Source organism: Anser brachyrhynchus, assembly GCF_964034855.1.
Source record: "Anser brachyrhynchus genome assembly, chromosome: 26".
NCBI classification, from domain to species: Eukaryota; Metazoa; Chordata; class Aves; order Anseriformes; family Anatidae; genus Anser; species Anser brachyrhynchus.
The window spans coordinates 1,062,842-1,090,055 of NC_137719.1; the positions used below are offsets into that span (position 1 = coordinate 1,062,842).

The 27,214-nt window shown below is 55.6% G+C and overlaps 1 protein-coding gene across 4 annotated transcripts; it reads left to right on the forward strand.

Moving 5' to 3' along the window:
* Positions 1–1,387: 1,387 nt before the first annotated feature.
* TET3 (tet methylcytosine dioxygenase 3) lies at positions 1,388–25,448 on the forward strand. 4 transcript variants are annotated; one of them, XM_080568298.1, is made up of 10 exons: positions 1,388–1,469; positions 13,402–15,415; positions 18,272–18,362; positions 18,723–18,816; positions 19,419–19,627; positions 19,816–19,966; positions 20,445–20,534; positions 20,653–20,790; positions 21,324–21,660; positions 22,069–25,448. In XM_080568298.1, the coding sequence occupies exons 2-10, from the start codon at positions 13,447–13,449 to the stop codon at positions 23,829–23,831; spliced, it is 4,842 nt and encodes a 1,613-aa protein (XP_080424424.1). In that variant the 5' UTR covers positions 1,388–1,469; positions 13,402–13,446; the 3' UTR covers positions 23,832–25,448. The 4 variants fall into 4 exon arrangements, with proteins under 4 accessions (XP_080424424.1, XP_080424425.1, XP_080424426.1 ...); XM_080568299.1 differs by lacking the exon at positions 1,388–1,469 and adding an exon at positions 5,958–6,364; XM_080568300.1 differs by lacking the exon at positions 1,388–1,469 and adding an exon at positions 5,966–6,088.
* The last annotated feature ends 1,766 nt before the right edge of the window (positions 25,449–27,214 follow it).

Consider the following 27,214-nt stretch of genomic DNA (forward strand, 5'->3'; position numbering starts at 1 on the left):
AGCATCATTGCCCCTCAAACAGTCGAGCTGCTGCACTTGTTCCTTTTCCTTTGGGGCTTCTTTGAGCCCCAAATATTTTTGCAAAGGAAGATGCTGGAGGCCAAAATTTAGCTTCACTCAGTGGGCCGGCAATGATGCCTTCCCCAAATGGTTCTCCCATCTTCTCACTCCACTGCCATAAATAATGAGCATCTCACCAACAGCTCATTACCAACACCAAAAAACACACAGCAAAGCCCTGCTTGGGTGATTCCTACCAGCTTTGGGGGGAGCAAACCCCAGTGGGAAACCCTGGTGCCAAGGGGAATGGGTGCACCAGCCCACAAACCGTTTTTATGGTGCCAGTGGGCCAAGTTGCAATCAAAGCACCTAAATGAATTTGGCAGCCTTTCTCCAAGCCAAAAGTTGCAGAATAGGCATAATCTCATTGAAAGCTTTACTTAAAGAAAGTTTCTGAATTTGTCTTTTGGGCAAGGGGGTTTCCCTGGTTTGTGTTTGCTAGCAGAAAAAGCTGTGAAATTGCCCCAAACGGGGACGAGAAGGGTGGCATTGCTGAAAACACGTTGGGGTGATGGCTGGGAGCAGCCAGGGCACAGCACCAAGGCTCATCCCATTTTCAGCCATGCTGTCATCCACAGGACACTAAGACGTCCTTGTTTGACATGGTGCAATGTTCACCCGTGTCACTACTCCCACCCTGAAAATTTTCCAGATTTAGGCTGTTGATGTGATCAGCTGGGCACCGGAGGAAGAGGGTGGGAGGAAGGAGACACCTGCATTGACTAAATCCACTTGTAATTTTGCAGGGCAGCAAGCAAAACAAGCGGTGGCAGGACCTGTTGCATGGACTGGCAGCTGAGGCGGGTACAGCTTCAGCCACTTCGGAGGTGGCTGCAGGGCCATCAGCCACGCTGCACCTTGCGAGGCGCAAACAGGAGGGCCCCAGCCCCACGCACGGGTCCATCCACGCTCCCATTTATTTTAGCCAAGGTGCGGGCGAGCCGCCGCCATTTCAACAGGGCCCGGCCCTGTGCAGCCCTAGCAGAGAGGCCAGCAAAGAGCTCGGGGCCGGGCACGCCGCCCCCGGCTTCGCACCTTCGGGGTTCGGCACCCGCGGCTCGCTTCCAGCGCGTCGCTCGGCCGCGAACCGCTTTGTGCTGCCCAAACCCTGCCCTCCCGCTGCGCTCGCCCCGGCTGGGCCCCGAGAAAGAAGCTCCCGGCGCCGCGGGCATCGCCCCGCCGCCTCGCGGAGGGGCCCCGCGGGGAGCTCCTCGCCCGGCCGCCCCCCCCCCGCCCCGGGGCGCGGCGCTGCCGGCGCAGGGCGCGGGGGCCGCGGCACCGGAGCTCCCTCCCGGCCGGGGCCGCGCGGCGGGCCGGAGGCGGGGCCCCCGCCCCCCCCCCGCGCCGGGGCGGGCGCAGCGCCGCACAAGATGGCCGCCTCGTAGCGGCAGGGGCAGCGGCGGGGCGAGGTAGGGAGCGGCCGGGGCCCGCCGAGGTCGGGGCGGGGGCGGCGCGGCTGCGGCCGGGGGGCAGCGCGGGGCGGGGGCGGGCACCCCCGCGTCGGCTGCCTCCCGCGGGGCCCCCACGTGCGTGGTCTGCCCCGGTCACCCCCACCCCCCCCCTCCCCGGAAAAACAACGATTTTCTGCTTTTTATTTATTTATTATTTTTTTTAAAATTATTCCTCCCCCCCCCACCCCGAGTCCATCCGCGAGCTCGGCCGGCGGTGGCAACAAGGGCCGGGAGCCGGGGGCTGGTGTGACGTCACGCCGCCGTCACGCCGCCGGTGGCTGCTGTCAGCCCTCGCCGTGAGGGGCCGGGGGCCCGGCCTCGCCTCCCCGGCCGCGGGGCTGCCGGGGGGGACGGGACGGGACGTGGGGAGCACAACGTGGGTTTCCCTCCGCCGCCCCTCGGGTCATCGCGGCGCCGGCAGCAGCGCTGGCTCCGACTGGCCCCGGGGAAGCGGTGGGGTCACCGTCCCTGGTGGGCTTCCAAAGACGGAGAGCTGAGCGATGTGGTTTGGCGGGGGGCTTGGTAGCGTTAGGTCAGAGGTTGGACCGGGTGGTCTTGGAGGTCTCTTCCAACCGAAGCGGTGCTGTGTGATTCTGTGGCAGCAGATGCTGGTGGCGCTGGGGGACAGCCCCCAACGGGGCTGCCCAAGCCTCCGGTCCCGCTGGTGAGTGCCGTCAGCACCATGTGCTGGGACGGTCTGCATCAGTGCCTGTGGGCACCCGGTGGGTGCTGGTGTGGTCGTGTCGTGCTGGGGAAGGACGGGCAGCCTGGGGGCAGAGTCCTCGCAGGTGGTTGTGGTGGCCCCATAAACATCCTCAGTGCTGCCCTTTGGAACCTAATTCACTGTGACATGTTTTTTTGTTGTTGGTTTTTTTTTCTTTCTCCTGGATTCTCTACCTGGAGCCGTTATTGCAGGTAACTATGGGGAGAGGTGACTCAGAGGAGGAGCTGCTGGGACCTTGGGAAATCAAAATGTACACCAGCACCTCCCCTGTTAGGCATTGTTAGGTTGGGCTTTCCCAGCCCTGCCAGATACAGGGGTGGTGGGGCATCGGCACGATGCGTCTAGGACATGTGGTTGTGCTGTGGTCTGCACCCTAAAGAGCCTTTCGTGGGCTGTCCCTGGCACACTGGGAGCAATCTTTCCCCATGGCTGGGGGTCCTGGTTCCCGGTCCCCTGCGTGCATGAGGTGGGGTTCCTGGTCCCTGTCACTGTAGCATCAGGATCCCCAGTCCCCAGCCTGCGTTTGCTGGGCTCTCTGGTCCCTAGACCCACGGCATTGAGATCCCTGCTCCCTATCCCCACAGCACTGGTGTTCCAATCCCTTTTTGATGTGTGCCAGAGTTCCCTGGTTCCCATCCCCACTGCATCAGTGTCCTTGGTCCCCTGGTTGTGTGCACTGGTGTCTCCATCCCTATGGCATTGCCGTCCCTTGTTGCCTGACTCTGCATGCCAGGATCCCTGCTCCCCATTTCTGTAGCATCAGGGTCCCCGGTCCCCAACCCTATGGCATAGAATCATTAAGGCTGGAAAAGCCCTCCGAGATCGTCTGGTCCAACCATCCCCCTACCACCAACGTCATCCACTAAACCTTCCTTTCAGGTAGCTGCAGAGAGCAATAAGGTCTGCCCTGAGCCTCTCTTCTCCAGACTAAACAACCCCAGTGCCCTCAGGCATCAGGGTCCCTGGTCCACTGCCCACGTGTACCGTGTACCCATGTGTACGTGTACCTCAGTCCTCCTGCCTGTGTGTGTGTGCTGAGGTCCCCCCATACCTGCAGCACCGGAATCTCCATTCCCTGCCCATGCACGCTGTGGTCTTGTGCACTTTTCTAATTGGACAACAGTGCCAATGCTTTCTGTCATGGTCCATGCACTGTCCCCACTGCAGTCTGGGTGACTGACGGGGGCACTCCAAGTGCCACCCCTTCCGTGCCACTCTTGGGGCTCTGTTGCCTCTTTCATCTCTGCTTTGAGATTGGTGCAAGAGGGTGCCAGACCCCCCCCCCTTCTTTTTTTTTTTTTTTAGAGGATAAAAGAACTTCTGTGCCCCCCCCCCCCTTCCCTGGGCTAGGATCCAAGGGGAGATGAGGAGATGAAATGAAATGGGAAGAGGCTGGAGGTGAAACAACTGTGAGCGGCTCTGTCCCTGCTCCACATCTGCCTATCACGCCAGTGCCAGCACTGAGAGCCGCGCTTTCCCAGCCAGCCCCATCCCTGCATGGGTGAGGGATGCACAGCAACGGGACCACAGGTGCATTTCTGCTGCGATGTCATAGGTGATCCTGTCCTGGCGACGATGCAGTGTGTTTGTTTGCTTCAGTTAAAATGGCAGTTCTTAGGAAAAAAAAAAAAAAAAAAAGCTCTTCTGCACATCTACTCGCTGCATCTTTTAGATTAAATGAGGTTTTGCTGTCGAATGGTGGAGTTGGAGACCGGGAGCTCCCAACGCTGCAATTTCCAATGCAGCCAAATGAGGCAGAGGGGGGGTTGGGGGGAATGGGGTGTGGGGGGGAGACCAACCCACTCCAAGCCCTCCAAACGCTGTAAAAAATTGATTGGAGCAAGTTCTAATTACTGCAGTCGTCAGCGTGGAGGCTTGGGGATGCTGTGTAATGTCTGGAAGGCTCAGCTCCAGCTCACCAGGCTGCAGTGCTTGTGACTGCTGGTGGCATGGCCACAGCCACCATGGTCCCCAGAGCAGCTCGTCACTCCCGTATGGGCAGAGGGAGCAGGAAGCCATAGGCCAACACAAATCCTGTGCCAGAAGGCAATGGGGTGCAGGAGGAGGTCGAGAGGCAAGAGGGCAAAATGCTTTAAAGACCCCAAGCCTCTTCGAAGCCCCGTCTGGCATTGCAATTAGAGCACTTGCATTTAAAGCCTCTGCGTTTAAATTTGTTGCAATCAAACCTATCACAATTAAAGCCATCGCGGTGGGAGAGTGGGGCTAACTCTCCTCTTGACGATGCATGCACAGAGGCACCTGCTGCCTCTTTCTTGCCTGTCCCCAGGCTCCTTGCCTGCAGCCTCAGCCTCTCCGAGCCGCTGGCAGCCGGTGCTCCCGGCCAGAGCACGCTGCCTGCCCGCACATGGCTTTTTTTAGGTTTACAAACATTACGGCCCCGTGCACACGTTGCTTTCCCCCTCCCTTCCCGTGAGTCATCAGCACCGTCACCAGCGCCAGGGAGCGCAGGCCAGTGAATCTGGAGGCGGTGTCTGCGCTTCCCCCTTGGTGCTGATGACCCCAGCAGAGGAAAAAAAAAATAGAAATTTGGTATTTTTTTCCCTTCCCTTTTTCGGTGGTGGAAAAGGATGACCAAGATGAGGAAAGCTCAGTGGTGGCTGTGATGCCACATCTGTTTACCCCCACTTAGGCGTCATCCGCGGTGGGGTGTTTTTGAAGAGGATGGCAGCCCCAGCCTCCAGATCATGGGACTGCACATGTGCAATGCCAGACCTTGTGATTTTGGACCTGGGCAAAGTTTCTCCCAGCTGAAATGCGAGTGCTGGTGTCACCTGCCTGGCTGTGGTCAGAGCCACATGTTCTGCCTGTCGTGGGACAGAGCGTTGGCCGCTCCAACAGCGTGCACAGAGATGCTGGAGCCCCCGCAGCTGAGCTCATTGCTGGCTGATGTGGCAGTGATGACTCAGCAGTGTCGGTGCTGACTCAGCAGCACTGCAGACCCCAGGAGGCAGCTGGGGTGGGAGGGGGCTGACATTTTTTGGTAGGAAAAAAGGGGCTTTTGTGCAGCATGCTGCAAAAGAGTTGTGCCAGTGCTGATCGGGAGCGGACAGAAAGAACGTGATGCAAATGCATTCTTGTATGGAGAGGCTGCACTTCGGGGTGCTTCTCCACTCCTGCTTGCCTTTCACAAGTGATCTTGCTTCAACATTGCTTTTAGGAGAGAGACGTCGGGTCTGACTCTGAGCACGTGCCTGAGCCCATACATAGGGCAGAGAAGGGGCTCAGTCTGCTAGACCCTAATTAACTTTTTGGTGGGAGGTTTTATTCCTTCCCCTGTCTGGGGACTCGTCTGTGCAGTGGTGCTGGCTCCCGTCCGCCATGCTGGGGTGAGTATGGGGAAATAACTGCTTGTCAGCCTTGGCTAGGGAGGATGGTTTGTGAAGGGATGTGGCCATCATGATGTCCCCTTTGGGGGTGGCAGCTGCCCTGCACTGCCGGGCTTTGCTTTGGCTGTGTGCGCTACAGGGGTTGGAGCAAAACAGGAAAACGCAGAGCCTCTTTCTGTGCTTCCACCCCATGCTTTCACGAAGGAGGATTTCAGCCTGAAGCTGGGGCGGGTGGTGAAAGGGGAAGCGGCTGTCCCCATGTCCCCGCACCAGCAGGCGGAGCAGGATGCGACCCCAAGAGGCTCTTCCTGGACGTGACTTGGTCCCCGTCACATCCGCTTCAGGGTTTCGGGACCTCCCTGGCCCCAGTGGGGCACCCAGGGCAGCGTTGGTGTCATTTCAGGGTGAGTCACAGGGGCTGGAAAAGTGGCTTGAAGGAAGCGAGGCACTGCCGATGCACTGCGTTGGGTGATGCCGAGCCTGCCCCAGACTCAGTTTCTCCCCAGGTACTTTTCCCCGTTGGGGACTGGTCGCAGCAGTGAAACCGGCTGGTGGAGCCGGCGCTTTCCCTGCACCCAGACTGGGCAGGGCCAGGCTCCCACTCGTCTCCTGGCTCCTGCCCGCCAGCCATCAACGCTGCCGACATGTTTGAGCTTGCCACACACATGTTCCTCCTCCTTCTCCTCCTCCTCCTCCTCCTCCTCTTCCTCCTCTGCTGAAAGCTCAGGCTGCTGACGGGTTTCACGGAGCAAGGAGCAGGGCCGGGGCTGTGCATCCCCCAGGTACGGTGGGACAGGGTGGGATTTGGGGAGCCAAGCACCAACAGCACAGTGCAGGACCCCCTGCTCCAAACAGCATGCAGAGCCCGGACAATATGGGTGCAGGGCAGCTTTGCACTGCGACTACCAGTTCTTGAAAGCTGGCCAGTTTCTGCACCCTGCTTGCAACGCAAAGTAATTGGGCAAGGGGGAAATTTCCCCACTGGGTTGTTGGTGGTAGGGTGTGGGAGGGCACTGATCCCCGTCCTGCCACAGACAGTGGCATTGATGAGCGGCAGCAAAAAGTCACCCAGCCCCACGTGGGTGGCTTGGGTGGGATGGCAAAGTGCTGTTAGCATGGGCAAGATGCTCAGCTGGGCCCAAGGCACTTCTGCGCTTCTGCTTACCCCTTCCCCTTCCCATTTCCCCTTCCCCCTTCCCCTCTGCCTTCCCTATTGGAGCACTGCTTGCCGCTAGCCAGCGTTTTGGCATTGCCTGGCCAGACCCGGTGCCAATCTGGTAGCTGAACGCCTGCACGAGAGGAGTCAGCTGTGTTGGAGCAAAGATGCTCCAAGAAACAAAAATAGCGCTGTTTTTTTTTTTTTTCCCTCTTTTTCTCTTTAAAGAGCTCTTCTCCCCTCCCTCCTTCCCCGCCGGCCAGAGCAGCCTGGTGCAGCCTGGCAAACCATTCCCCCTCCCTTTGCCATATGCTTGCTCCTGGCTCAAGGCTGTGATGGGAACACTAGCCGTGGCTTAACCATGCAGCTCCTGGAAAGCTGATACGCTGCTGTGCCAAGCATCCTTGCGGTGGGGCCGAGCATCCTGTCCTGGGGCTGAGCATCCCACACCGTTATACCAGGGCTTGGTGCCACGCTGCAGGTGTCCCGCGTTGCCTGGCTGGAGTGGGACCCTGGGCTGCTTGCGTGCAGGGGTATGAATTTTCCATCCCAGCTTTGAAAGGCATCCAGGATGGATTAACAACAGATGTTGGCGTACAGCCATTCCTGGTTGGGGTGATTTTGGAGGAGCTGCTGTATCCGAGCAATCACCTCTCCCTCGCTCCACACATTAAGGATACTGCAGCTGGGCAGCTCCTGCTCCAAAATAGCCACTTTTTCCCATCTTTCCCTTTTGCTTTGGAAGGCCATGGTGCTTTCCCATTGGTCATAGTTTGGCTTGGCTGGGAAAACCCTTTTCCTGGAGCCCCAACGGGGAGGATGGGGAAATTTCCACGTGGAAAAAAATCCCCCATCTCCATTGCAAGCTCCTGATGCCGATGCAGCAGCAGCCAGGAGTGAATATATTGCATTGATTTGGCTTTTTCCCCCTGTGAGATGGAAAAGGGGGGGAATGGTTGTCCCAGTGCCATCTAGAGCAGGATTGCGGCTCTGGGGGTTCCCAAGGGGATCGTGCAAAGCAGGGATGGGCTCTAATGTGGCTTCCTGTGGCACAAATCAGCCCCGTGCCCCCAGCCTCGGCGCAGCTCTGGCTTTCCTCTGGGCTAAATGAGGACAGGAGTGAGCAGCTCAAACCCAGCGCCGGGGTCAGACGGGGCCATGGAAACAGCTTGGAAAACAAGCAAGCCGGTGCTGGGAGTACGCCGGGAGGGGCTCCCACGGGCACAGCACGGCTCTGTGAGCTCGCCAATTTGCTTTTCCTGGGAGTGTTGCATCCGCTTAGGGCATCCACGCCACTGGGCTCCTCTCCAGCATCCCCCACTGGTAGCACGGTGGCATTCAGTGACTTTCTGCGTCCGGCGGAGCAGCACAGGTCTCCAGCATGTCTCTCCCCAGGGTGTAATTTCAGCAGCATGCCCTTCCCTGAGGGTGCTCGTGGGTCTGCAGCTGTACCATGCAAACAGAGGAAAGCCCTTTAGTGACAGCAGCCATGTGCTTTGTTATTGTAGGGTTGCCTGCGCTCAGGGACGTTCGCCCGCCCTGGGCTTCACCATCACATGGGGGCCCCCACGGTGCCCCTGAGCCCAGAGGATCCCAGGGCTGGCTGCCAGTGGAGGAAAACCATGAGCGCAGCACAGGGCTGGCAGCCAAGCAGCCGCCTGCCTCTTGGCCGGCCCTGGCTGCTGTCTCTTGGCGGCTCCCACTGACCTCCCAAAAACCCCGCTGTGCCCTGGCTGATGGTGATTTCAGTGTTGCATTTCCCCCCTGCACCTGATGCACCCTTGGCATCCAGGTCACCCACATCTCCATCTCCTAAATCCTCCACTTACAAGAGAGTAATTTGCAGTGGGACAAAGCAAAGCATGCACTGAGCTGCTCCAGTCTCTCCCCAACTAAGCCCAGCCCTTGCAAAATACATTGAGGCAAGGCGGATTTAATAAATACCCAAAATATCCATATAGAGGATTACTACTTCAGCACAAATTCAAGGGGCTGGATGGGCCCTATGGATGTTTTTCAAGCGCAAGGGATTTAAAACCGGTTCTTTGCCTGTTGTTGGGTTGTTGTTTTTTTCCTAAACATGTGGTTTGGAGGCGGCAGCGCGTGATTTAGGACAAGCAGGAACATGGCAGGAAGGCCTGCCTGCTTGTATGGGGTGCTTTCATTTAATTTTTCTTATAGGGCCTTGGGGATGTTTAAAATAATATTTTGAAAAAGAGGGAGGATTTAAAAAAAAAAAAAGAAAAAAGGAGAAAAAGCAGTTTTGAAGCAGCTCTGGCTTTGCCAGGGCAGGCAGGATAGGTAGAGGGATCGCTGTCTGTCCCTCCGGACAGGCAGATCCTGGCTTGTCCCCTGAGATGGCTGGGGTGGCAGGGTGATGGGGCAGCACCATCCAACTGTGGACAGATGTTGCCTGTGACATTCCCTGCTGGGACAGATCCTGCCAACATGTGCCAAATCTGCTCTGGGGTGGCTATGCTTCTGTCCCGCACAGTGGCTATAGCACTGCACCTGGTCACCTTGTCTCAGTAAGAAGTTGCTGGATATATAGGGCTGTTGGGTGTATAGTGTTGCTGCGTGTATATATATATATATTATATATTTATTTTTTTTTGCAAGACATACAGATTTGCAGGATGTATAGGGCTGCTGGATGTGTAGGCTTGTCGGGTATGTAAGTCTGCGGGATATATAGCTTTCTGGATATAACAAGCTGCTGGATATATAGGGTTGCCTGATATATAGGGTTGGAGGTCACATAGGGCTGCAAGACCTGTGGTGTTGCTGAATATATAGGGTTGCAGGTTATACAGGTCCGCAGATTGTATAGGTTGTTGAATATAACAATTCACCGTACGTATAAGGTTGCTGGATGTGTAGGGTTGCCAGATATATAGGTCTGCTGGATATGCATATTGCTGGATATAACAATTTGCTGAATATACAAGGTTGCAGGATCCATAGGAGTGCTGGATGTAAAAGGTTGCTGATCACACTGTGTCACTTGATATATAGGGGGCTGCAGGGTCGATAGGGCTGCAGGACCTATAAGATGGCTGGATATACAGGGCTGAAGGATGTGTAGGGCTGCAGGATATACATAGGTTGCTGAATGTATGGGTGACTGCATGTGTTGGGCTGCAGGATCTCTAGAGGGGCTGGAGGGGTGGGACCCCCCCTACCAAGGCACCCTTTGGGCCCAGGCCAAGATGTCGGGGTGCTTTCGGGCGAGCGCGCAGCCCTCTGCCATCCATCCGTCCGTCCGTCCGTCCGTACGTGCGCGCGGCGCTGGGGCTAATGGCTCCTCCAGCTGTTTGCAGGGGGCGGGGAGGGCTGGGGCGGCTGAGGCTGAAAAACTCGTTGCGCCTTCCCTCCCCGGTGCCATCGCCGCTGCCGGCCTCACCGCCCGCCCCGCAGACGTAAGTGCCTCGTGCCCCGGCCGTGCCAGCCCTGCTCGCCGGCACCGTGCCCCCGCCGCGCGGGTACCGATGGCTGCAGACCAGTCCTAGGGAGCGCAGCCCAGGCTGGAAAGCATCCAAGCAGGGCTCTGTGTGTGTTGTGTGGTGTGGTTGCCGCTGCTTGTTGTTGTTGCTTTCTTTTTTTTTTTTTCCCCCCTCTGTTGAAGGCATTTAAAACAGAAGGAAAAAATTAAAAAAGGGGGAAAAACAAAACAAAACAAAAGATAATTATTTTCTTCCTCAGAGGGGTTTTCACCCTTTTACAAAACACCAAGGATCCAAGACGGACTGTGCAGTAGCCAAACAACTGAGCTAATCTGAACCAAAAGGCTTGCTCTTCTCTTTATTTTAATCCTCCCCCCCTCCCCCCCCCCCAGCTTTTATTATTTCCCGGGGCAGGCGGATGGAGGTTTGGGCAGGCATTGCTTTCCGTGGGGAAGTGGGCAGTGTGGCGGAGGAATAGGTGCAAACAGCGCTGATGAATGGATGGATTTCCTCGTCTGCTGCTGGAGTGAGTTGGGGCTGGGTTGTTGTTGTTGGTTTTCGGGATGAAAATCCCACAGGGCCATAAATGCAGCTCCCACTGTGCTTGCCCTGCACCCCGGTGGCGCTGGGAACAAAAGGAGCCGTGTGGGAGAGCCAGGAAAAAAAAAATGTATTTTTTTCCCCATGGATTTGGGGATGGTGGCAGCTCTTGGATTAACCCTTTGGGAGCACCACAAGATGCAGCACTGGCTCAGTGCTTACAGGATGGGTTTTGCCATGCATTTGCAGGATGAACTTTTTTTCCTGCATCCCCAACCTGATTCAGGAACCTGATTTATTGGATGGAGCAGTGTGGTGGCAGGGACAGTGTAAGGGCAGCCCAAGCTGCTGTCCCATCCTGACCCAGTGGCTTTGCTGTGGCTTTTACACCAAGGGGTATGAGCGTCCTGCCAGCTTTGGGGCAGGTGGAGGTGATGCCTGAGGGATGGATGCAGGGGGAAAAGATTCTGAAGCTCCATCTGGATGAGGGCAGGTTTGAGACAGGGCTTCCCTGTGAAACCAGTTATAGAGGAGGATTTGGCAAGGTCTGGGGATCCAGGCAGGGTGGGGAAGCTCCTTATCTCTCTTTGCGGCTGGCCCTGATGCCTTGGGAGGTTTACCCCAAGGCTGGTTCCTTCGCTCACTGATGTAGTGACGGATGTAGTGCATGGCTGGTGACAGCAGCTTCAGGGACATCCACATTTGGGGTGCATTAGAAGCGTCCCCAGCTGTTTTATGGGTCTTCCCGTGCCCACATCCACCTGGTACCCCCAGAAAACCCTTGGGGCCAACGTTCGCTCCACGCCCAGAGCTAAACAGGTTTTACACCATTTCTGCGGGCTGGCGTCACCAGGGACGCTTCAGGGCATGAGCGTTCCCACTTTGAGGGGGTTTCATAACGTTTTCTCCTTGCCACTGTGTACTGCTTGGGAAAAACCTTGGCTGGGGCGGCAGCGTGGGAAGGACGGACAAGGCTGTGTCTTCCTCGCACCATGTTACTTGGCACAGGGCGTGGAGGCAGCATGTCCCCACCCTGCAAATGAGCAGCAATGCATTTGCTCCCTGACCTGATGGACCGGTCCCTTTGCTCGTGGCTCCAAGCTCCAAGTCCCCATCACCAGCGAGGGGACGGCACTAGAGCCCCTTGAAAGCAGTGGCACCCTGGGGGTATGCCCCATGCCAAGAGAGGGGCAGCGCCAATTTGCACCCACACTGTGCTGATTTGTGCTGCCCATGAGTTCTGCCCCCCAGGTTTTCTCCCTGGGGGGGATTTTTGGGCAGCGAAGTCTTAAATCGTGCAGGGAGTGGTTGCTCCTTGGTTTTGCTGCAGTCAGCAGTGTTCTTATCTGTGTCGAAACCAGCCATGCTTACGCGCACATGTTGCTCTTCATCTCTGCCTGTAGACTGCTCATGTGAAAGCTGCGGGGCTGGCATTGGAAGGGTTAAATGAAGCTCCTCACCACTGACAGCTTGTTCACACGCCAGAGCTGTACTTTGGGGTCTCCTGGAGCATCAGGGCTGTAGGTCCTTCCTTTGGAGACAGTGCTGGAGGCAAGAAGTTCTGCCTGAAGCCTTTGCTTAGTTTGTCCATTTTTTTTTTTTCCTAGTGAGCTTTGCTATATTTTTAACTTTCAGGAAGCTTTCCCGTTACCAGCAAACTGCTAAATGTACTGCACCCAGTCCTCCCTGGCATTAACTGAGGGGGGAGAAACCACCGAGTGCAGAAATGCCTCCCTGCTTCTTGCAAAGCACTTGTAGGGTCTTAACCAGGATGTGTGAGCCCTGGCACCAGGAAGATGGGCTCCCTGGATGTGGCTGGTTTGTCTCCGGGTGGGCACCTCTGGCAGGCGGCACAAGGGTGGTTTTCTGGATGCTGGTGCTGTTGCTCCGTGTTGCTGGGGTCTGGCCAGCTGTGCTGGCATGGGTTTGGGTTATTCGAGGTGAAATTGTCCCCATGCTGCCCCTGCCACTGGCACGGACAACTTGGCAGCTTCTTTCTGTGGCGGAGGATGGCTTCTCCAGGTGAAACGCTCCCAGACAGGATATTTGCTTCACACATGGGCCCAGTTCCCCCCAACCTTCTCTCCATGATGCATCCTTCAGCAGTACTGGGGCTCAGTGCCCCATTGCTAACTTCATTGCTGAGCCCTGGAGCTGCAGTGACCTTATCCAATGCTCAGTGCTACATTTGCAGGGGATGAAGGAGCTCATCCTGAGCCTGCTGGTCTTTGCTCCGTCTGGATGCAAGCAGAGCAGAATGCTTTGCAACAGCTTCATCCCCTCTGTAAGGAGTGGGTAAAGTGAGGTGAAGCCCCACGATCCCATGGCGCTGTGAAGGGGGTCCCAAGGAATGCATCAGCAGGGCTGGACCTCCTGAAAACAGAGCTGGGAGCGGGACGCCCTCCCATACACCCTGTCTCATCACACACTCCGCAGGTGGTGGAAATACCGAAACATCCCATGAGCAATTTTGAAACTGGGTGGCGGGTGGTGGGAGACGTGGGTGGCATGGGGCCGGGAGGGGTGCGTGGGGGGTGAAAAGAAGCGGCTGCATTTCAGGCTGTGGGGCTCTGTGGTAAAATGGGTGAAAGACAAAAGTTGCAGGGGTGGAAGGGGGAAATTGGGCGCATGTTGACTGTTGCAAGGGGTGCTTACACCTTTCCACTCTCCCCATTCTCAGACAGGTTCGGGGGGCGACCCAGTTGATGGCCCCAGAAGAGGCCAAATGGAAGAAGGGCTGATTAACTATGTCGAAGAAAGAAAGCTGAATGAGGGCAACGGGCTCAGCCTGGAGAATGGGGGCCAGCCAGAGGTGGGGGGCAGCACACTGATGGAGCCGAGCAGCTGGCTGCCTGGCCAGCCGGCCACTGCTGGCAAAGCCCATCTGGAGGATGCCAGAAACCTGGTGGCCTTCTCGGCAGTGGCTGAGGCTGTGTCCTCCTACCGGCTGCCTCCCCTGGACTCTCCCTCGCTGCTGTACAAGAAGTTTGACACCGAGATGAGCAGGGGAGGGCTGAGTGAGGTGCTGGCGCCGCAGGACGGTATGCCACGGGGAGAGGACCTGCATGCCCTCAAGGCTGCCCTTGCCTTGGCCAAGCATGGCATGAAGCCCCCCAACTGCAACTGTGATGGCCCTGAGTGCCCCGACTACCTGGAGTGGCTGGAGCAGAAGATCAAGTCGGCTCTGGGCGAGGAGCCGGTGCCAGCCTCCCCACCACCCCCTGAGAAAGGTGCTATTGTTCCCCAACCGGTGCTTGAGACCGCTGAGCCATGCCCATCGGACGGCCTCCCCTTTTCCCAAAGTGCACTGAACATCGCCAAGGAGAAGAACATCAGCCTGCAAACAGCCATCGCCATCGAAGCCCTAACGCAGCTCTCAGCCGCGCTCCCGCAACCCAGTGGTGATGGGCAACCCCCAGCCCCGCCGCCCCCTGGGCCCCTTGTCCCACCAGAGCCGGGGCCCCGCTTCCTCACGCAGCCTGGTGCCTCACCAGAGCCACTTTTTGGCACGGTGCCTCCGGCAGGGACCGGAGACCCCATGGCAGAGCTGGAGCAGCTTCTGGGCAATACTGACTATATCAAGGCAGCTTTCAAGCAGCCCGAGGCTGGCAAAGCCCCCGCAACAGTGGCGTTGAAGCCCCCCGAACGAGCGCTTGCCAAGGATGCGACAAGCGGCCCCCGCGTGCCACCGCTGCCACAGGAGCCCAATTTGCACAAGAAGACGCAGCTGGTCCTGCAGCAGCATCTCCATCACAAGCGCAGCCTTTTCCTTGAGCAGAGCCTAGCCGTGCCCACCCCAGAGCGGCCGCCTGGCTGGTGGGCACCCGGTGCCCTGGCTGGGCCACCCAAACCCTTTGAAAAGCAGGCCAAAGAGAAAAAGAAGAAAACGCAGCCCGAAAAGCCAGCCCGCAAGCAAGTGCAGATCAAGAAGCCCAAGCAGAAAGACTCACAGCCGCTCTTCCTGCCCCTTTGGCAAATCAGCCTGGAGGGGTTTCGGGCCCCTGCTGAGCCCCCAGCTGAAGAGATGCAAACCGAGCCGCCACCACCTGCCTTCCCGCTCCAGCAGTCTCTTGCACTACCCCTGCCCACCACTCCCAATTCTCAGGAAAGGGGTGCCCCTGGGGGGGGCCCCCAAAGCCACCTGCCGATGACACCAAGCTCGTCTGGCTCAGAAGAAGCGCTGTCTGCCCCACCAGCCCCCATTGTAGTGGATGACAAGCTGGAAGAGCTCATCCGGCAGTTTGAGGCTGAATTTGGGGAGAACTTCAACCTGCAGCCTCCTGGGACAGCTGAGCTGCGGGGGGGTCCGGCACCAGCCTCACAAGTGCCCCCCACTGCCAGCACCACCACCTTGGCCTCTGGCAGCTCTCCCCAACCTGTCTCCAAAAGCTTTTCACTTTCACCAGGGAAGGGACCGCTTTTGGAGCATACCTTTTCTGCACGGTCCCCCAAGCAGATCAAAATTGAGTCTTCTGGTGCTATCACCGTGGTGTCAACCACGTGCTTTTACTCTGAGGAGAGCCAAAACACTGATGAGGCAGAGGGGACACCCACCAAGGACGAGGTGCCACTGACGCCAACCCTCAGCGGTTTCCTGGAGTCACCACTGAAATACCTGGACACGCCAACCAAGAGCCTGTTGGACACCCCAGCCAAGCGCGCACAGGCAGAGTTCCCCACTTGTGACTGTGTCGGTGAGCAAGCAGCTGTGCTGGGGGGCTTGGGGCAATGGCAAGCACAGTTCAAGCTGTCCAGGGTGGGATTTGGGGTTTGCAGGGTGGTATTCCCCTGGATAAGTAACAGAGTGATGCCACAATGCCAGGAAAACAGTGGGTTTTTTGTTAAGGGTTGGGGATGTCGCTCTTTTTGGCTTTGTGCTTATTCCTGCTCCTGTTTTGCACCACCTGTTTTGTCCTAGGATCAACATACCCACACAGACAATATCTTGGGGTCCAAACTTGAAAAAAAACCGCACCAAGATTTGCTCCTGGGTTTGCTCCTAAATGGGAGATGGGTATTTTGGTCTCATCCAACCCCAACAGTGTCTGTGACTGGGGAGGACTGAGACTGCTTTGCAGCTTTGTGTGGATTTTGTTTTTACGGCAAAACCCCAAGGCTGCAGAGACCTCATGCTTTGGTTGTGGGGTACATTTGGTCTTTCTCTTCTTCTCTCTTTTTTTTGTGGTGAGGTGGCCAAAGCCAAGTGAGCGTGGCATTACTGTGGTGGTGTTTGACTTGGTTGTGCTGGCGCAGGCTGGAAGAGCAGCAAAACCAAAGCCTTGTTGATTTTATCTGTGCTTAGTCGCTCAGCTAAATCCCACGAAGGGGCACATGCTTGCCCCAGCACCACCAACCTGCATAGAACATTGCCCTGTTCTTACTGCTATTTTAAGCTGAATTAGCTGGAGTGGGTTACTCGAAGTAAGAGCGTCTCTTCTCGGCTTGTGCTGTTTTAGGGGCCATATTTGCTGCCAGGACGCTGTTTCTTTCGGTTGCTGTCCCTGCCAGGATGTGTTGAAAGACACAAAACTCTGGGTTTGGTGTTGGTTTTTTTTTTTTGCTGGCATTTGTTAGACTTTGCAGGAAGTATTGGAGAGTTCCCGCTTGGTCTCTGCAGTCCATCTCCTTCCACTGTCCCCTTCTCCACAAGTGCAGGGAGCTGGATCTTCTCCCTCCAAATTTAAACTGGGAGGAGCAAGGCAAGGATTTGGGGTCAGTGGGTGCGGGAAAACCAAGCCCCTGTGCTACTGAGAGAGGTGGCCTTGGGCCAAGCACAAGCTGCACTTTATTAGCGAGGCATATGATTATTTATTTATTTGCTTGTAAATGGCAGCAGTAATTAGCCCAAATGACACTGAGCAAATGAAAGGCTTTTCTGGAGCTGATCAAACTTAACTTGGAGTTTTACTTCCATTGCCAGGAAAGGTTTGCGTTGCTTTTCTTTTTCAGTGTGGTTTAGAGGTTTGGGGGGTGGGGGGGGATTTCCCGCCTCTACCTTTCCCCATTTTCTCAAGGAAAAGCTGTGAGAGAAAGCAATTAAGTAGGAGTCGGGGCTTGGTGCTTTATTAGGTGTCTGTGCTGTTAGACACTGTAATAAAATCAGCTTTCGCTGCGTGTCCTGTATTGATCTCTGTCTGGACAGCTGCAGCCCAGCTGAGCCCTGCTTTCTCCTAGCCCTGGCGCCAAGCCAGTTAGACATGACAGGAATGAAAATCATGGGGCTGAGAGCCGAGGGATGGAAAGACAGACCAGCCCCAGCCCGCCGTGCCGGATGCATCTGACCCAGCGGTGCTGGAGCATCCCTGTGCTCTGGGGACTGACCCTTGTGCTGCTGCAGCTGCCCGGAGCATCCTTTAGTTCCCCATCTGGCACCTCCATGCCGTAAAAGCCCCGAGGGGGTTTGCTGCTGGGGCTGTGTTGCTTGCGGGCTGTAGCCCAAGCATCCTTCTGCAGTAGTGTGCGCTTGCTTCTGCCTCTCCCCTGTTGAGCAGCTCCTGCCTTGCACAGGCTCAGCCAACCCAGAGCACCCCCACATCCTCCAGGCAATCCAGACAGCAGGTGGCAGCAGTTTTCAGCCCTAAAATTACCTTGGGGTGGTTTTGATAGCATCCGGCTGGTCCAGTTGCAGTGTGCGGGGCCAGGTGGGTGAACATCGTGGGAGCAGGTGGGCAGTGAGCAGAGGGGGTCCGAGGGTTTGTGTGCCGAAGTGGCCGCTGCAGCTCATCACTTCTCTTCAGAACGCAGCGTGCTCGGGTGGCCCAAGCAAATCCCCCATGCCAGGGGGCAGCAAGGAGAGACGTGGTGGTGGGAAGCACCTGGGCAATTAAGTGGTTTGCCCTACAAGGCTTCAAAAATCAGATCCTGTTGAAATCCTGCCGTCATTTCAGCCCTCCCATGTGTGATGAAACCTCCCTCCTGCCTGTCCTCCCTCCCCACGTGTCTCAGCCCCTGCTGCAGGGAAAACACTGCATGGTGGAAAGCTTGGCTCCTTTGCCTGCGTTGAAAGAAGGGTCAGAAACGGAGACTCACTCCTCTCTCATTAAAAACAAGTTTATCAATTAACTATGCAGGATTTTTGTAGTTTTTGGCCTCTCTCAGGGCTTCACCCCTCTCTGTTGTATGCAGTAGCTCAAGTTGCTCCTTGCTGGGGGATGGAACGTAGCTGGGGCTATCCCCAAATGGGTTTTGCAGTGATTTTCACCCCAAAAGGAAGGACCCCATTGTCCTCCTCTTCTGCTGCAGAAGCACCTATAAGGAGGAGGAGTATGGAGGTTTTGGCACCAGTGCTTGCCAACATCCCGGGCTGCCTTGGGGGTGCAGGGGAGCTATAAATCTAGACTAAAACTTCCCCAGTCCTAAAACACTCAATGCCATATATTGCAATTGCAAGCAAGGGTGCCTGCTTAGGCTCCCTTAGTGGGGAAGTGCTTGATTTTTGGTGCAGAAGTGCTTCATCTGAGTGAATTTGGCATCCATGGGGTCAGAGCCCCCTGTGGACATGCAAGCCCCAAAACCTCTGTCTCCCCCTCCCCTCTTCCCTTTTCCTGCAGAGCAAATTGTGGAGAAGGATGAGGGGCCGTACTACACCCACCTGGGCTCGGGGCCCACTGTGGCATCCATCCGGGAGCTGATGGAGGAGCGGTAAGGGCCCCATCCCACCCCAACCCCTTGCAGACAAAGGGGAGTTCTGATGTTGAGGACCCGGAGCCATCAGAGAGGGCTTTGGGGGTTTCCTGAGGGCAAGGGGAGGGCTCGAGAAGGTGTGTGGGGCCTTGTGAGGGTGCATGGGGCTCTGTGGGCACACGTGTGTCCTCATGAGGTCAAGTGCGTGCTTGTAGGTGCTGGTGGGAGCCTGTGCAGGCATGTGGGTACTCATGATGGTAGGAGTCCCTTTGGTGGATTGCATGGGGGTGAGCAGGGCCTGTGAGGTTGCATGTGGCCCTGTGAGTGCGTCTTGGTCCTCGCCAGGGTGTGTGCAGCTAATGTGCGTCTCCCTGGCAGGTACGGTGAGAAGGGCAAGGCCATCCGCATTGAGAAGGTCATCTACACTGGGAAGGAGGGGAAGAGCTCCCGGGGCTGCCCCATCGCCAAGTGGGTGAGTGCCTATGGCCCCCAGGCCTCCTCAAGGCATGTAGCAGAAGGGGTGCCTGGATGGCACCACTTAATGCTGTCTTAGGGGTCCCTGGGCCTGCGCGTCACACTTCATCAGTGCCACTAAATCAAATTCATGTCTGGGGGACTGTTAAAAAAAAAAATAAGGAGTTTTTTAAAGCCATTACTACTTGTCCTATCACTACACTCACTGTTTCTCCCTTTCTGTCCCCTCTCTGCCTGGGGACAAGGAGGTCCCCCCTGGTGGTGGCCATGGGAGGCCAGGGCAAGATGCTTGAGCTGCAGCAGCCAAAGAGAAAGGAAAAGCTGCAGCCACCCCCAAGAAAACTCTGCAGGGCTTCCCACACTTGCCCAGTGGCACCCACTGAATGGCACATCCTCAGGGTCAGGCTGGCAGCGTGTCCCCCTGGCACCCCAAAACCCACGGGGAAGGATGTAACCATGGGAGCACTCACAGCTCTGCTGCCCAAATCCCTGAGGGATGATACAAAGGTAGCCGGCACCCACTTTTGGGGGCCTTCTTGCCCCCCATCCTGGGAAACATTTCCTCTCAGGGCAGTCTGATTTGGCCTGGCTGTTTTCCAGGTGATCCGGAGACACAACCAAGAGGAGAAGCTGCTGTGCTTGGTGCGTCACCGGGCCGGCCATCACTGCCAGAATGCTGTAATCATCATCTTGATCCTGGCCTGGGAGGGCATTCCCCGCACTCTGGGTGACACGCTATACCAGGAGCTCACTGACACCCTCACCAAGTATGGCAACCCCACCAGCCGTCGCTGTGGCTTGAACGATGAGTAAGTGCCACCATGCCAACATGCCGGCTTGGGGAAGTGGGTGGAATGGCAACCGAGGTGTCCCTCCCCTATTTCTAAAACCAGTGGAGGAACTGCCTACACTCCACCCAGGCTCGTGTCGCATTCCCAGAAGGGGCTGCTCTCACTGTGCCAGCAGCTGATGCTCCTTCTCAATGTCCCTCCTGCAGCCGGACTTGTGCGTGCCAAGGCAAGGACCCCAATACCTGCGGCGCTTCCTTCTCCTTCGGCTGCTCTTGGAGCATGTATTTTAATGGCTGCAAATATGCCCGAAGCAAAACTCCGCGGAAATTCAGGCTGGTGGGGGACAATCCCAAAGAGGTGGGTGACACAGGCAGAGTGGAGCAGTAGTGGGGGGTAGGGAGAGCGGGTTCCTTTTAACCGTGGCTCCAAATTTGGCAAGGAGAAAGCATGAAAACAGGGTACCTTGTGCTATTTTTGATGAAATGGTGGGGAAAAGAAAGTCAATCTGACCTGGTAAGGCCCTCACTGACGTCCCAGGACTTTGCTGCCAAGAGCCATTACAGGGTGACACAAATGGGGTCTCTCTAGAAACCCCAGGGAGATGGCAGAGGGCTCTTGGGCTGAGCAAGCAAAAGCACAAGAGACTTTGGTTGGAGGTTGAATAGCCAAGATGTCACCAGAAATTTGGGCCGTGCTCTTTGCATGATGGCAGACGTAGCAGAAAGAGTTGGACACAAGGTGGTGTACAGGGGCTCCACCCCTAATTGCATCCCCACTGCTGAAACCCTTGAGTGATGTCCTCCTGTGCATCAATGCTTTCTCTTCCCTCTTGTAGGAAGAGCTGCTCCGGAAAAGCTTTCAGGATTTGGCCACTGAGGTTGCTCCACTTTACAAAAGGCTGGCACCACAGGCCTACCAAAACCAGGTATCTGGTCACTTACTCATCCTCTTGTGGTCTCCACAACCTGCCAGTCATCAGAAACAGGAGTGGGGTGGTGGTGCACAGATTTCAGGCAACTGGAGCCCTTTCTTTCTTTCTCTAGGTTACCAACGAGGATGTCGCAATAGATTGCCGGCTGGGCTTGAAGGAGGGGAGGCCGTTTTCAGGGGTGACAGCATGCATGGACTTCTGTGCTCATGCTCACAAAGATCAGCATAACCTCTACAATGGCTGCACAGTGGTAAGCAGGCGCTGGCATTGGTTTTCGGGATGGTTCCCCATTCACTGCTGCCTTTTTGAGCTGCTCGACATCCAGCTGGACCCCACAGGGAGCGCTTCGGAGTGGAGATATCTGAGCCTCTGTCACCCCCCTTCCTACCTGCATGACTCTGGTGGCTGGTCCTCGGTGTTTGCACTCATGGAGCAATGCCCTTTTTGATGTTGAAATTGCTTAAGGAAGCAGAAAGGACCCTCAAATGAAAACACTCACATCTGTGGGGTGCTGAAGCTATCCCTGCTAGATGAAAGCAAAGCACTAATCAGAACTGTATGTTTGCTCTTGTCTGACCCAAACCCCATGGGAGGTTTCCAATCAGCATCTGGGGAGTGGTGTGGGCTGGGGGGGGTGCACCAGTGGAAGCCTGGGAAGCCATCAGGCTGGTATGGATTTGTGTTGAGGAGGGGATTTTGCCCTTGTCCCCCTTGGGCTGCATTCATTAGCATCTCAAGGGTTTGGCAGTCCTGGACACTCATGGCACCCTGTGCTCCCCCCAGGTCTGCACGCTGACAAAAGAAGACAATCGCGTGGTAGGGAAGATCCCCGAAGATGAACAGCTGCACGTCCTCCCCCTCTACAAGATGTCCAGCACAGACGAGTTTGGCAGCGAGGAGAACCAAAACGCGAAGGTGGGCAGTGGGGCCATCCAGGTGCTCACATCTTTCCCCCGTGAGGTCCGCAAGCTACCTGAACCTGCCAAGTCCTGTCGGCAGAGGCAGCTGGAAGCAAAGAAAGCTGCCGCAGAGAAGAAGAAGCTGCAGAAAGAGAAGCTGATGACACCAGAGAAGATCAAGCAGGAAGCGCTTGAACTTCCCACACTCCAACAAAATGCAGGTAATGGGAACAGAGCTGAGGTCCCATGGCCCTAAGCTGTCCAGAAAGCATGTGAGGGGATGTTCCCCTGTGGCTTCTGGGGGGCAGTGGTTGGGGGCTTTCTTGGGCCAGAGGTTGCATGAGTGGCACTGAGTGCGGGCTGGCATTACTGGTTCATACTGTGGTGCCTGCATTTGCACCATGGCTTTTGGGGTACCTGCACTCTTGCTGCAGCTCAGCTCATGGGTATGAATTGCTGCCAGCACACTGAGTGATGCTAGTCACAGCTGAGCTCTGTGCTTGGCCAGCAAGCCCATTGGTGTTGGATTTTTGAGACTGACTGATTTTTCTGGGGCCTGGGGTCCTTGGTCCCTGCTGATGGCCTCCTCAGCCAGCTGGTCACAGTGGCTGTGTGTGCTGTGCCCACAGGTATGGCGTTGAAAAGTGGGATCCCCCCACAGCCGCTGAAACCTTCCATCAAGGTGGAGCCGCAGAGCCATTACAACGCTTTCAAGTACAACGGCAATGCGGTGGTGGAGAGCTACTCGGTGCTGGGGAGCTGCCGGCCCTCCGACCCTTACAGCATGAACAGTGTTTACTCTTACCATTCCTACTATGCACAGCCCAATCTGCCTTCTGTGAATGGGTTTCATTCAAAGTTCACGCTTCCCTCCTTTGGGTATTATGGTTTTTCCAGCAACCACGTGTTCCCCTCGCAGTTTCTGAATTATGGGGCAACTGAGAGGAGTGAGAGCTGGGTGAACAACACCTACGAGAAGAAGCCCAACATCCAGGCATTGCAGGAGAACCTCAACCACACCTACAGGAACACAGATTTCCCTGAGCCCATCCCACACAGTGTCCGGAGCAAAAACCATCACCAGCGCACCTACGAGCGGGCCAGCCGGTATGCCAGCCAGCAGAAGGCAGTGGCTGGGGTGCACAGGACTAGCACGGGCTCAGAGGAGGCACCGCCATTTGCACAGAACTGTTTTGGCAGCAGGGCCATCAAGCAGGAGCCCTTGGACCCCCCACCCAGCATTGAGCCCTTTCCCAGTGCAGCAGCGACTGTACCCGGCACTGGCCTGGCCCTACCAGCCGTCCCTGTGCCAGCATGTGGCGGGGGCCCAGAGCAGCATTGGAGCCCATACAAAGCGTCCCGAGGTGCATCTTCTCCCGAGAGGACTAGTACGGCAGAGAGCTCGTGGAGCAGCCTGGTGCCAGGCGCCAGCCCCGCAGGCTCAGGTGAACGAGACAAGCTGAGCGCCTTTGATGCTGCCGTGCGCTTGCCGCTGCCAGAGAAGCAGTGGCCCGATGTCCTGTCAGGAGAAGCAGCAGCAGCGTGTGGCTCTAGCTTGCTGCCAAAACCATGGAGCCCCTGCAAGCTGGGCGAGGCAGTGCTGGCGAGTGCAGGCACCCCAACCCTGCGGGAGAAGAGCTGGGAGCTGGGGCCGCTGGGCTTCAGCTCGGCCCTGCCAGGGCTGCCCAGCTTCCCTGAGGAACCATGGGGCTCAGCCAAGGTGGAGGAGCAGAGGACACCGGCGTCCATCCCAGGGCTGCCTGAAAAGGCGTGGGAGGCGGCAGTGCGTGAGAAGGGTGCGGTGGGGTCCCGACAGGAGAAGCCGTGGGATCCTTTTGGCCTGGAGGAGGTCATCGAGGAGCTGCCAGAGAAGGCGGTGAAGGAGGAGGAAGAGGAGGAAGAGGAGGAAGAGGAGGAGGAGTGGTCAGACAGTGAGCACAACTTCCTGGATGAGAACATTGGCGGTGTGGCTGTGGCGCCTGCCCATGGCTCCATCCTCATAGAATGTGCCCGCCGTGAGCTGCACGCCACCACTCCGCTGAAGAAGCCCAATCGATGCCACCCCACCCGCATCTCCCTGGTTTTCTACCAACACAAGAACTTGAACCAGCCCAACCACGGCTTGGCACTGTGGGAGGCCAAGATGAAGCAGCTGGCTGAGCGCGCCCGTGCCCGGCAGGAGGAGGCCGCACGCCTCGGTCTCCAGCAGGACGCCAAGGCCTTCGCCAAAAAGCGCAAGTGGGGTGGCGCATTGGCAGCCGAGGCGCCCAGCAAGGAGAGGAGGGACTTGGTCCCCACGCGGCAGGCGGTGGCTATCCCCACCAACTCCGCCATCACTGTGTCCTCCTATGCCTACACCAAGGTGACAGGCCCCTACAGCCGCTGGATCTGAGGCGGAGGCAGCTGCCACAGCCCATCTTACCTCAAAGTCAGCAGCACTGGAGCACTGGTGTTGCTTCGTGGTGCTTTCTCCTCAGGCATGGGGGAGAAGAAAAAAAAAAAAACACAAAAAAGCAAAATAAACCCAACACATGCTTGGAAAAAATGAAACCAACTCGGGTGCAAGCCAATGGAAAGCTGCACTTGGTGAGGAGTAGGGAAAAAACAAAGGAACAATGCTCTTTGGCATTTTTTGGTAATCTAATATTTATATCTCTGTGTTTTTTTAATCTATCCTTGTGCACTGCAAGAATGGAGAGAGAAGTTTATAGCGTCCTTTCACAAAGGAGAAGTTTTTAATTCCACTTAAAACATATTTATTGGAATTTTTTTGTTTTACTCCAACAACAACGACAAAGGTGATCTTCAAAAAAGAAGCAAACATAAACAAACAAACAAACAACAACAAAAAAATACCCAGGAAACAACCCAAACACCAAACCAGCTTGACAAAGCAAGAGGTGAATCTCTCCAGCTCCCACGCATGGAGACTAGCAGGGATTGCATCTGAGAGTCACCTGGAAACATGTGCTTTAACATCAGCTGGACACACTGAACATCTGATTTTATTTTTTTCCAAGGACCTACAATACTTATTTTGCAACTCGAGGAGTTCTTTCTTACAGATACGGGAGGCCCACTCGCAGGCAGTACGTCCTGGAATGGTGCGCTCACGTCTGGCTTTTTGCTGCTGGCGAGCTTGGCTCTGCCAGGATGGCGCTTTTTCTGGCACTGGAGACTTCAGGACACCTCTGGGCTCAGAGCACCGAGGTGAGGACGCTGTTCCCGGGGAGCTATGCTTATGCTCAGATCTGGGGGCTCCTTTGCCAGTGGCCCCAAGGAGAAGAGGAGCAGCTCAGCGGTGGCTGCACCTCCAAGGAGCCAATTGGAATAAAAAACAAACAAACAAACAAAAAAACAGAAAAAAAAAAAAACACAGAACTGTGAATAGCTAGTGTTGCTCTCTGTACATCACTGTTGCTAAAGTCTGGTGCTTTCACTCTCTGGGGGACTTTCTCTGTGTGATCGGCTCTGGGAAGAGTGAATCCAAGACTTGACTCTCCAAACGTGCCAGTCTCATTGTGCATGCAAGTGGCCTCTCTGAGCGAGCCAGCTTGGTGGCAAGCACTGCTTGAGCGTGGCACTATTCTCTCCCCAGGTGCCATCATCTCTCCTTCCTATGGATCACCGTTCTTCCCGCAAAAACAAACAAACAAACAAAATAACAGAACAAAAAAACAACAGCAACAAAAAACCAACAACAACCACGTGGTGCTTTTCAAACAATCTCACTTGAGGCTTTTCGCCTGCCTCTGTCTCCCAAAGCTGTGCTGGGGCAGGCGAGCTCTCACACGGCTCTCCAGGCAGGTGGTGTGGCAGGAGCTGGGGCCCCACCAAGACCGAAGCTGGGTGTCAGTGTCCCCAGTCATTGCTTTTGCACTTTCAGGTGCCTTTTGGAGAGCAAGTGAGTGAGAGCCAATGCCATCACCGTGCAGAAATCACCTTGTGTTTACTGAAACCCTTGTTCCTTCCGCACTGGCACAGATTAGCAGAATCTTGGTAAAACAGCCTGAACATTTATGTAGTCTGATTTTAAACCTGTAAATAGGGAAAGAATTTTTTTAAAAGCACTTTCACCTAGATGTAAAAATGAAAGCAAAACTGAAAAAAAAAAGCAAATTCCCTCTCCCCCTCCCAACAACTTGAAAGCAGTATGTTTTAAACAAGATTATTGTGGGAGAACTGTAAATACTGGCAGAATATTTAACATGCTTTGTCCGTCCTTCATAGTTTTTTTTTTTTTTTTTAACCGTAATCTGTAAAGTTGCATATATTTGACGAGGAAACTCAATGAGCTATTATCGCTTTTCTTATAAGTACCCAATAGCATATCAGGATTGTAGAGTTTATGGCAAGTCAGATTTTAGGGAAGCCCATGGACAGGTTTGTGTGTCCTGGGGCTGTGTACCATGGTGCTTGGCTGTGGCATGGTGGTGGTGATGTTCACAGGGCAAAAAAAAGGGGTCGGATTCGGGTGCCGGCCTCGGTTTGTTTCGCCCAGGTCTCGTCTGACTTCCACATTGTAGGTTGTCGCAGGGGTGCCTTGAAAGCTTCGCATAGATGATGTTAGCGAGAAATTTGCGGTGTTTGGGAGAAAGGGGTGTGTTTGGAGAATGTTTCAGTCCATACAACCTGTCTAAGTCCTGCTTCCTTGGAGGTTTCTGGTTCGGGGGGCTCACTCCAGCATGGCGTCTCCCTCCCTGCCTCAAAGGGAGGCTCAAACTGGTCCAAACTTGGGGGGGGGGGGGGGGGGGGGGACCATGGCAGCGGCAGCTGTGCGTGGGTTGGGAGCGAGAACTGCTGCAGTCTCATGTTTTTACACTACATACGTATAACCTACCTCAAATCTCAGTCATTGAAAATTAGCATGCTTCAGACTTCTTATATGAAAACTAGAAAACTATGCACAGCTCTTTATCCCTTGCTGCTGAGAGTCTGTTTTAAGTGAAATCTTTTTCTTTATCCGTACCAGCGCTAGCATTCACGCTTGTCCCACCCGCGCAAAAGCCATGGGGGTTGAAGCATTAAGGGGACGTACTGGCGCGTGGTGGGTGGCGGGACTTGCTGGGGGCAGCGTTTTAATTGCTTTGGGGCTGGGGTGGGGGTGGGGGTGGCAGTGGGGAACACTCTGCAGCAGGTTGCAGCCACACTGGTGCTAGAACACCCACAATGGAAACACGGGGGAGATCTTGACGCGGGGAGCCCAACAGGCTCCTTCCACCCACTTCAGCGTTTCAGGCCATGATGCTTCACCTCAGCCTGCGGAGCTGTCTGTGGGGGACAGGGGGCGTTTCCGGGGGGCAGCTCCCCCTCTTGGCGCTCTCAGGACGAGGCTCAGGAAGGAGAAAGAAACCAGAATCCCTGAGGTGCCTCAATTGCTGACTTTTCCTTTTAATACTGGAATATGCTTAGTGGGCTCTTTAAGGCATATTTTTTATTAAATGAAATCTTCTAATTAAAATGGTGCTATGGTGTTTTAACAAACTGTATCATGCTTCTGCCTGATTCCATCCTGCTGTGGTGCTACTAATGTATATATGAAACTAGAGAACCAAGAAAAAAAACCAATGTCGTTGAGAAGGAAGTTTACTTTTCTGGAGCGACAACTCAGAGAGTGACGGGAGTGTGTTGTTTTTATGCAAACAGAGATCGGTGCCCTGCGGAAGCGTTGGAGGCACCTTTGCTTGCAGTGGCTTCATTCTCCTCCAGTACAGGGCCAGGGAGCCAGCAAGAGGGCAGGCAGGTGCAGGTGCAGTTTTCCGATGTGTTATTCAA